Source organism: Syngnathus scovelli, chromosome 12, assembly GCF_024217435.2.
Source record: "Syngnathus scovelli strain Florida chromosome 12, RoL_Ssco_1.2, whole genome shotgun sequence".
NCBI lineage: Eukaryota > Metazoa > Chordata > Actinopteri > Syngnathiformes > Syngnathidae > Syngnathus > Syngnathus scovelli.
Window position 1 is genome coordinate 7436486 of NC_090858.1, and position 10567 is coordinate 7447052.

Here is a 10567-nt window from a genome sequence, read left to right on the forward strand (position 1 = left end):
AAAGAATGGAGCAGGCCGATGGCCATACTCTGACAGTCTTTATAATAACGTCTTCGAGGAAAATAGAAAATGATCTCTGATAGGGAAAAGGTTTTATGGGCTATTGAATGATGATAACCACTTATGTGTTACTTGCATTCCTGAAAAGAACCAATCCATCCATTTTCTTCGACACCACAGGGCAGAGAGAGACATCCATTTACAGTCATACAGTGCCTATGGACAATTTGCTAACTACTTGTATCACCATGCTGGCCCCATAATAATTTCAGCATTCCTTAAAACAAATACATTTTAAAAAGCTCACAAAACACACTAAGAAAGTTAATGGAGCATGATGAAATGGCACATTTAACAGAATGTCCCTAGCGGGCAGAAACACAAACTAATTCATCAGTGCAGCCAAGTAAAACAATGCAAAAATGCACTGGGAAAAGTGTCACTCGGGCACTTTTGCATCTTTGTTTGCAACACACACACACATACATACACACAGTAAATGTTTCCAAGGGAAGGGGGGACAATTTATTCCACTGAGGCTATATACCCATACCCACAACACATTAACTTGGCATTTAGTCAAAACCTGTAAATCATACAGTATCGCATTTCTGAGCAAAATAGGCCACTACAAGTGCAGAGTGTGAGCGCACGGGGCCGCTGAACGCCTCGGTGACTTGAACACTGCAAAGAGCCGCTGAGGCCCTCCAACTGAGGGAGGGATGAGAACCCGCTCCTCCAAAGAGAAGGCACACGTTTGCGCAAAGAGTTGGCATTTGTAAATGCTGTCTACAGAAAAACAATTCCTGACAGGATAAAAGTTCTTATAAAATATCATGAAAAAAGGTCATATAGGAACGAGGAAGATGACTGAACTGAGTGAGGTATCGCAGCACAGAGTAAAAACTTGACATTTACCTTAAAATAGACCTCTGACCAACTCAGGGATTGCAAATTTGCAAAGTGAGTTACGGAAAAAGGGAGACACAGTAGAACATGACGACAATTCACAGACTGCTTTACACGATACAGAGTTGTGTGTGTATAGAGTATAATACAAATGGCTTTGAGTTTGCATGGCTTTGTAAGCTTTTTTGCTTTAAGCAAGGTAGATCTTGTCATGTAACATGGAAACGAAAACAAACTTTCAGGACTATAAAAGCAATATAGATTCCAGACAAAGGAAAACATTGCTTAACATAAAACACGTTGAACATTGTGGCAAAGATTTGGCAAGTTACTTTTTTTCCCGTTTAAAGCCATCTTTTACTTAGTATAACACTTTATTTATAAATCCCTCTGAGGGTCATTTTAAATGCACATCCATGATGCAACAATCTAATATGATTAGTATATAATATGAGCGTATTTTGACAATTCCACTGAGGGTTTTAAGTTTTTTTATTTTATTTTTATATTTTGCATGATAGGCCACAATTTATGCTTTGGCCAGTTGCATATAACCTGCTGTTCGTATATTCTGCAGCCCTGCTATAAATGGAAAAAAATTTATAGTGACATGCACGCATGAGATTAATTCTCATGATGCCTCAACTTGTCATCTTCAACATAATGCAAACATTTATTTAACAGCTTTAATTCAACATTCATTTTAACTATTAAAGCCAAATATTTATACTGTGTGTTGTAAAAAGTGCCGCAGTTGTTAAACTGATAAACCCTTCCAAGTCCCGCAAAGTAGAATGACGCTGCATTCGCCACACCCAAAGTTATTTGAATGTTCAAGTGGAACCCCTAAAGTACAACAACCCAAACATCAAACAATTAGGAGTTCAACTTAATTGTTCAGAAAAATGTGCAGCGTGAGGAGATTTTTGCACAACTTTAGCTCAGTGCTCCATTAGTATATTTACTATTGCAACGATATAAGGTAAAACATCTAGCTAGCTAACTCAGTCCTCCCATTTTATATGCAACATATCTTCATGGAGGTCTGAGGGTAGTGGGAGCATATTCCAGATAACTTGGGGCGAGGGGCAACGGAGTGTACACCCTGGACTGGTCACCAGTCAATCACAGGGCACAAACGTATCGACAAAGCACCATTAGGCTTACTTCACACCTAAAGACAATTAGTTGTCCAGCGAGCTAACAAACATGCTTATGGAAAGCATAAGGAAGCCAAAGTTACCTGGCGAAAACAATTTCACTTGTACGGACTAATTTGACAGAGCAAATTACACAACGACGCCTCATACAGCTGTTTGTTCCCTCCCTCTCCATGTTTCAAAGCATGCATTGTCCCCCCTCCCCAAGTGTTGAGCTATTGATATTTTTATAACAATTAAGGAGGGTCAAATCTAACTGAAAACACTGCCAAATTCTTAGTTTCTGACAATTTGATGGTGACAGTCTTAAAGCGATAAGCTCATCTCACATTCTTTTCGACATGAGGAATTAGTGTTTTGGAGTTTTTAAGTCAACCCTATCAAAGAACACAGATGGTGTTCTACTTTGGAGGTTCCACAAGACTCAACCAAAAAAAAAAAGAACAAACTCAGTGCAAATTAAGAACGCATCACTTTGCATCTAGAACACCAACACGTAATTCATAAACTCAATTTGAAGAATAAATTGACTATTAGCATCAAAGATAGTCAAAGAGAGAAATTGGCCAATTTCTGTTGGAACAAGGAAGAACAAGCAAGGACATGTTTGGCTGATGAGAGCGAATTGGGAGGTTGGGGGTGGCGAGTTGATTATGCGACTATTTTTGGCTCGTCTGAGGAATTTCATGTAGTGTTCTTTTGGACAAATCCACTGTTGTTTCCCCAAAGTCTGCTAATTTTAGGAAAACAAGCAGTAACGCAAGACGAATCATTCTTTGCATGGTTTCAGCACAGTGAGTCACGTGCTGAGTGCGCGTGTGCGCCGGCTGCGTGATTGTACCGCAGTATTCTACTGCTGCAACACAACCCGTGCCAGAATACTGAAACGAGGCGCCGCTTCTACGCGCCTTCCGGCTGTACGTTAAGGAAGTAAATTGACCCAAAGCCAACCTAGAAGAGTGCCGTACACCCAGGTCCTCCAGTACACCTTCCTGCCAGTGTCAGTCAGCAGCAGAGGTAGCGTCAGACCCCCCAAGACGAGCACGGCCGGGAGGGTTTTGCGGAGTCCCAGCGGGGAGCGTCTGCCCTCCCCAGGGAAGCTGCATAGTTTGCCTCCGTCACCACCCTCGTAGAAATCCGCCAGCAGCCTTTGAAAGAAGAGAGACATCTCTGAGGAATTCTTCTCATGCGCACAAAAAAAGCTGCAATTTACCACTTCAAAATGCCTCCTAATCATCATATTGAACCAGCACCATTTGCACATGTGGTGATTATGACACATGCATTATTCACAAGGGGAATCAAGGAAGCGATTGAAAAAACAGTCCAGGACGCACCAATCTATCTGATCTGCATATATGAAAAGATTGTTACAATGCAGCCAACTCTTCACTAAGTAACTTTTGCTGCTTTCATCTGGTTTATTTTATTCTTCTATTTTATCCCTCTTCGGTACACTGCACACTTATTTTTCTTTTTTGCTTTAACCAGTGAATTTCCATTCTGTGGGATCAACAATCCATTTTCTATAGCGTTTATGCTTGTGGTTATTCTCATTGAACCAAACCATTTCCCTCTCGGGGCATTGAATCGATTGCAACCGGACTGCTCTGATTGTCTTAGAAGACGTATGGCCTCGCATCCGAGAAGGCTCATGCAACAAGGCTTGGTTAGGTCGGATCAGCCTGCACTGGTGTGGGAAAGCCAACTATTTATGTTCCAAGTTGGAGGTAGGCCCTACCACATATTAACATAGTTGCAGCATAGGTCAAACAGACTCTGCAAATCATTACGATGGAGAGAAGGCAGGACTGCAATTATAGAGATCCCTTACTGGAAGACTCAACATTTATCAGTCTTTGCCGATTTTGTATTTTATGATTGACTATATTTAAACAAACCAACAAACACTTTAGGAGGGGAAGACAATGCATATATTACAGGACAGTTGTAAAATGCTCAGTTGGCTGGATTAAATAACAGACCTTGCCACGCTTTGCCCACAACTGCTTCAAACACTCCCGCACACACATTCACACTGATATTTTCTCACAAGAGCGACATAAAAAGATGAGAAAAATTGTTTCAATTTGTGCGTCAATTTTATAGAGCCGCACTAATGACTTCACTTCAAACAGTCTTCTGCCATCTCTCGCAGCACTTTGCCAGAATTTTAGGATTAGTTCCTAAAAGAGGTGAAAGTAAAAAGTACTATAGGGCTGGCTAAGACGAAGCACTCTCTCCATAGCTCAGAGGCAAAAGTCTCTACAATTTGTGTCAGGTCATCATAGTTGCTCTCAAGCTTCTCCTGCACTCCTAATGACTGGCTTCAAATTATAGACGTGGTAAATGATGCAGTTCTGCAGTAATACAGGTGTACTTGGAAATGATTTGATATTTTTTTATTTCATTAACAATTATTTATTTTCTGCAGATATATTGTCTGCTAACTGAAAAAAGTAATAAAGACATCAAGAATTGAAATTGTAGTGCAGACATCAATAGTAAGTCTTTACAGATAAGTGTGTGTTGAACTGATTTTGAAAAAGTAAGACACACTTAGTAAATTGAAGTGTATTTTACTATAATTCACCTTACAAGCTGGATACTTTGTGTAGCACAGCTCACAGATAACCACAGGAACTGAAGCCAGATGAATAAACCTTCGTGGATTTTTTTTAAGCCTTGAGTTTTCTTTCAGAATAGCCCCGCAAATACGACCCATTGAATGGAAATAATTCCTATTCAATATGCGCACATAAAAATTCTAACAAATTTGATTTTGAAAAAAAGTGGCTAATGCCAAGATAAGTCTAGTAAAGCTTTCTTTTATTAGTAATGGTTCTTCATAAAATAGGTTATAGGTGAGACCAACCCTCATCAATATCTGTAAAATATTGTGTCCACTGAGAAATTAAAAGAAAAAAAAATCAATGGTGACAGTTGTTCATAGTATGCAAAGTGAAATATTTTTCTCATGTTATTACTGAGTTGTGTTTGCCCCGATTTTTTTGTTTGGGTTGACTGTGACATCAGTCAAGCAGGACGGAATGCATCAATAAGAGAGCGTGCAAGCAAAACAGAACTACTGGTTTGCTTGATGATTGAATTCGCTGCACGTAGACTCACCGGTCCTTGATTTCAAAGCGCTCGTGCAGCCACCTGCGGAAGAAGTGCGGCTCGGGAGGAATTTCCTTGACATGCACACGCTCAAAGTGGATGTGGACTCTCGGACATTCTTTGCACAGGAATTCTGCAGAGCAAAAAAATAAAACAATAATAAGAAGACTAAACAAAAACAGGAAGAGTCTTTCAACGGAGCAGCACGTAAAGAGTGAATCCGTTGCTTTTGAGTGAAGTCTGGTTGTGCGCCGTGTGGTGCCGCCAGCCGTAAATGGAGAACAATTTGGATTAGCCTTACTGAAGAAGAGTTGAATCAAATCACACCTCCAGCAAGGTACCCATCACCTAGGGAAATCAAGGATGGAACGACAAAGTATCTTGGCACTTAACAGCTTAAACGAGTTTTATCGAGATTCAGAACTTCCCCTGGATCCGATGGGACCAGATGTGATACAATAAGACAGAAGCACAAAAAAAATGACTAGCTGATTTGAGGAGACATGAGAGCGATACAAGTGTCGGAACATGTCAAATGGGATATCTGTACTGCAGTACAGAGAGGTCATACTGAGTAAATCATTAGCGTTGTCACTCTCAAGTCAAATAATATAATTCAAAACAACACAAAGCACCACAAGTGACCAGGAAAGTGCGAACGCTCAAGGCTACACGTGAATCTCCTGAGAATTTAAACTTCCTGTTTCCACAACAGCCAATCGTATCCGGCAAACTTGGTGCAGCGGCCAAGAGGGGAAACCTAGTGGAAGTCAACAGCAGAAAGCCGTTTTACTTCGTGCCTGACATGAAATATGGCTTGTAACATATAAACACTGGCTGCACACTGAGAGTGGAAAACAAATCTTGGACTAGGACTTCCTTGCTTTCATGGGGGTAGGCATCATGTGTTTTTGAGTTGTTAGGCCTGCTGAGTCTGACCCCGGGTTAACTTTAGAATAAAACCTCACTAAGGCATCAAGTGCAGTTGGATCATTTTTCCCCACGGACTAATTACTGCAGTCCGAGCGGCACGCATCAAGATGCTACTGATGACCGGTCACAAAACACGCAGATTGGCTAATTGTTACAACTGTATTTTGCCACTGAAAATCTCAACGAATGAGTCATCAATCCATTTCCAAAGTGTGAGATTACATACACTCATTATGTTAATTTCAGTTTGAACTTTTAGATGTTCAATATGACTTAACCAGCTTGGAATGTAATCATTATACATTTTATTCAAATTTGTTTTTAATTATAAAAACATTTGCAAGCCAAAACCAACTTTCTTGTTTATTATTCTTTGATTATACCTCCTGTGTCATGAGCATGCACGTACACACTCACTCACTCGACCAAAGTCACCTTCGCCTCATGACATCAGGAAGTGCGTGAGGAGGAAGAAGTTTTGCTCACTTGATCTTTTCGGTGTTGTTTATTCCTGACAGTGAGGGGATGTTTTTTCTAAATACTGCCGGCAAATTGCAGTAATGAAAAAATCCAAAACAGGGAGTCATGCTGCTTACGGGAAGCCCGCAACGGCAGTAGGTAATTTTGGCTTTGTGATTAATTCCTGAGGGCCTTGTTAGAATGTTGAGCGTTGCCGAATCGATCGCACAACAGCCTGCTTGGGTGTGGAATTGCTGATTAACAAAGAATGCTTGGCATTTCTTCTTCCTAACAGTTTTTAAAGTGGCTTTGAAGTGAGCAATAATTTGCAATCCACATTTACTAGAACTACAAAACAATTAAGTTAAATGAAATCAAGTGATGATGAGCAGCAGTGACATGTACCTGGCATTGAAGGCGCTGGTTTTCTTTGGCGGTCGGCGCCAAGCGTTCCCTCGTAGGCCACCGTGACGTCATACACGGCATCCAAGTGGCCCCTCATGGTCTCGAGGGCGATGTGTGAAGCTTTCATTCGGGGCGTTAGTGTGTGTCGCAGAACCGCCAGCCCTGCACAAAAAAGACATTTATTTACTTTAGTGTGGGTTGCACTGTATCTCTGGCAGCGTTTGGGAAGCATCTCATTTCTACACACTATGCTTCTGAGCTACATGTGTATGCAGCTCATATTTTATTTATTGCATGGCTCTTATGAGTTTATTGAAATATTCTGAACTTCAAATTGGAAGACTTTGGCGGATGCTTGACTTACCGAGGGAGAACCCATCACATAAAAAAACAAAGAAAAATTATGTTTTTTTTTTTATTCTTCTTAATGCTCAATAGCTGACATGAATCTAGATGACGTCATGCTGTCCAGGCTTAGGTGGTCTGCAGTTTGCAAAGTATCATGTAACTGGAGAACACAGTAAGCCAGCGAAAATGCTTGGGCTGAGAGGTCACTTACTGTGCAGTACGTTCAGTGGGTAAGCGGCGCGCTCGGTGTTCACTAATGCCTCACAAACAGCAGATAATGTCATGTGCATGTCAGCTCCTGTCAGTGATTTGGATTAATGGTGGGGGTGACATTAAAGCTGGGACTCTGAGATACATTCTATTTCACAGAGATGGGTGAGCATGACCTCGATGTCAGATGAAACACGTAAAAGCATAAAATCCAGGAAAGCCAAAAATGTTTTAAGACAATCATCTATTTTATTAAACAACTTTCCATTTGATTAGATAAAATGTTTGATTAGATAGTCTAAAGTCTGTCTCGCACTAAGTGGCAAAGGTTTGCGAGTGTATGTAGAAAATGTTTTTTCTTTTGTCACGGTTCATTCAAAGTTGCAAAGATCTTTGGTTAAGCATCATCATAAGATGTGTACTGCTTTTTATACAGCCATTAGCTTAGTTTGAACAGGGCCTGTGCAGTCAAAGGACTCCAGAAAGGATGCTTTCAATTTCCATCATTTCCTATCGAAGAAACAAATTGGAAGTTGACCACTCTATAACGCATTGTGTTGAACCTTTAATTTTACAGTAAATAGTGGAGCATGTAACGATAAGATCTTCTGCATTTATATTGTAAATGTTTACAGTATGTCAGTGGTCAAACAGTTGCTTGCACCAATGACAAGGAGCTCTTAGACAGTTCTTTACAGACTGCGTGTGTCATCAGCACGCCGCAGTGCAGGCGTCGCGGCTCGCTGTTAAGGCGGTACCTTCTTTAGTAGCAAAGGCCTGACTGTCGGTGATAACATTCTTGAGCTCGGGATTATAGCGTGTTCCTTCTGGGAAGATGACGAGGTACATCTGCGGGAAGAGAACATTTTAAATTAAACGCTTTAACTTTTGACTCCGGGGGCAAAAAGGCGGTCAAGGAGAAAAATATAAAGCTGATCCATTACTATTGCGAGAGCTCTTAATGTCCATTATGGTCTCTAGTGCAATTTATGTACAATGCAGTACTGACACGCAAACGCTCATGCGCACACACGCACACACATTAATGAAAACATTTGAGTCGGGGAAAAACATAATCATGTTCTATGCAATAACACTAAACTGAAAACCATTTAGTTCGGGGCGCCATATAAGGAAAACATTTGTTTGGTTCCAGAAACCTTCTGATACATACAAACAAATCATTTAATCAATGCAGAGTGGTTGATTTCTTTGCTTAAAAAAATGTTTGGCTAATCATTTTGTCCTTTCATTCTTGTGTCAAAATCCACAATAAATAATGTCGTAATACAGTTAGTTATTTAGTTAGTCAGTGTTGGTTATTCTTACTGGTGCTCCTGACTGATTCTGAGAGACGAGCTTCTTCATCATAGCCTCTTGGTTAAACTTGGCACTTCGTTTTACATAGATCCCACCATGCTGACACAAAAAGAGCAACATGATGACAACGAGTGGACAAATCTGACATTAAAGCACTTACACAGGGTCATTACCTGAGAGAAATACCAGCCGTAGAGTGGTAACCACTTGAGTCCATCTTTAAGAACATATCTGACATGACCGAGGGCACTCTGCCTGATTGCCAACATGTCAGCAATGATCCAGTCCGCTAAAAAAGAGGTTCAGAGAGCCTAAGTTGCAAGTTTCATTATGTTTAAGGCACGTGTACATACACATGGTTTACCTGTACATTGATGATTGGACATATAGATCACATTCTCTTTCTTTTTTGGTATATCGCCATATATGATGATCTAGAGTGGAAGGGGAGCAGATTCAATTTGTTTTGGAAAATTACCACATCAAAAGTAATATAAAGGTACAAGCTAATGTTATGTTTTGTTTATGGGTAATATCATTTATTTCATAGCGTGATAGTGCTTGAAATCTATAATCAACCTTTAGAACATTATATTTTAGTGTTCAAAAAGAGTTGTATGCTTGATGTTTTTTTTTTTGTGCACTCTACAGGTCTTCTATGAAGAGGTGTGGCTGCAAATTAAAGGAATGTAACCTTTCTTAACCGGGTTATCTGGTTTTGCTTGAAGATTGAGCGTCTCATTAAATTTAAAGCATGCAACATTTATGTATTCACAACTGTTATTTAGTGCAGACAGGCATAACTCATACTTGCCTCCACTCCCGTGTAGTTCTCGAAGAAGAAGAGTACCATGCTCTGGTAGATGCAGTACAGCCTGTCATCTATTGTGTGGTACAGTCTGGCCGGTAAAAGAGTAGAGAGGATGCGCCAGGTACCCCAAGAGAGCAAATAAGCCGGGGCCGTGCCCAGCATGACAGTGGCCGGAAACCAGTACCGGAGCGAGTACGTGTGCACGACCAAGGAGAGGAGCATGTTGACACTTCACAACTTACTTAACCAACACAAAAAAAGTTTCCAACTTCCTGACTACACTTGCTTATCCTCACCCACTTCTGGCCTACTTATTAAACCACACCTGCCCGCACCAATCAGAATTACATAGTAAATCAAGTGAGGGACAGGCTAAAGCTAACTTTAACCTTGTGTGCATGACTCACTAAGCCGATCCGGGCTTCAATTACTCTTGAATACTCGCGTACTAAAACAAAATATATATCTTATAGAAAATATTTTTACGTTATAGAAGTAACAGGATACCCCGGAGCACGAGTGTCTTCTGTACAAGTTAGTCCTAACCGTTAGCCGACTCTATAAAGTATCTTGTAAGAAAATAAATTTTCAAATAAAAGCGACACTAAAACAATTTATCGTAGGAAAGCAGGTCTGAATGTTAGTTTAGCGGTGGCAAAGGAGCAAAAACTGAATAAAAAGTAGTTGTTTCTTCTTATCGGTTAGCTCGTTAAGACCTAGCTTCCGGCAGCAAATGTCATACACACTTCCATACGTAGCAACTCTACGTCACAAGAGTGAACATGATTGGTCCAATCCCTTAATGGGCGTTCCTCATCTTAAAGAGACATGACAGTAAAGTAAAACCAGTAAGTCGAGTAATAGCGTACTTTACAGTATTTTTTATGTATTA

The 10567-nt window shown here is 40.4% G+C and overlaps 1 protein-coding gene across 1 annotated transcript; it reads right to left on the minus strand.

Moving 5' to 3' along the window:
• Window positions 1-502: 502 nt before the first annotated feature.
• On the minus strand, window positions 503-10430 carry agpat5 (1-acylglycerol-3-phosphate O-acyltransferase 5 (lysophosphatidic acid acyltransferase, epsilon)). The gene is made up of 8 exons (XM_049737035.2): window positions 9679-10430; window positions 9229-9298; window positions 9038-9153; window positions 8874-8963; window positions 8303-8393; window positions 6987-7148; window positions 5199-5322; window positions 503-3217 (listed from the first exon to the last, which is right to left on the minus strand). Exons 1-8 carry the CDS (start codon window positions 9895-9897, stop codon window positions 2992-2994), a joined length of 1098 nt encoding a protein of 365 aa, XP_049592992.1. The 5' UTR covers window positions 9898-10430; the 3' UTR covers window positions 503-2991.
• Window positions 10431-10567: the final 137 nt, after the last annotated feature.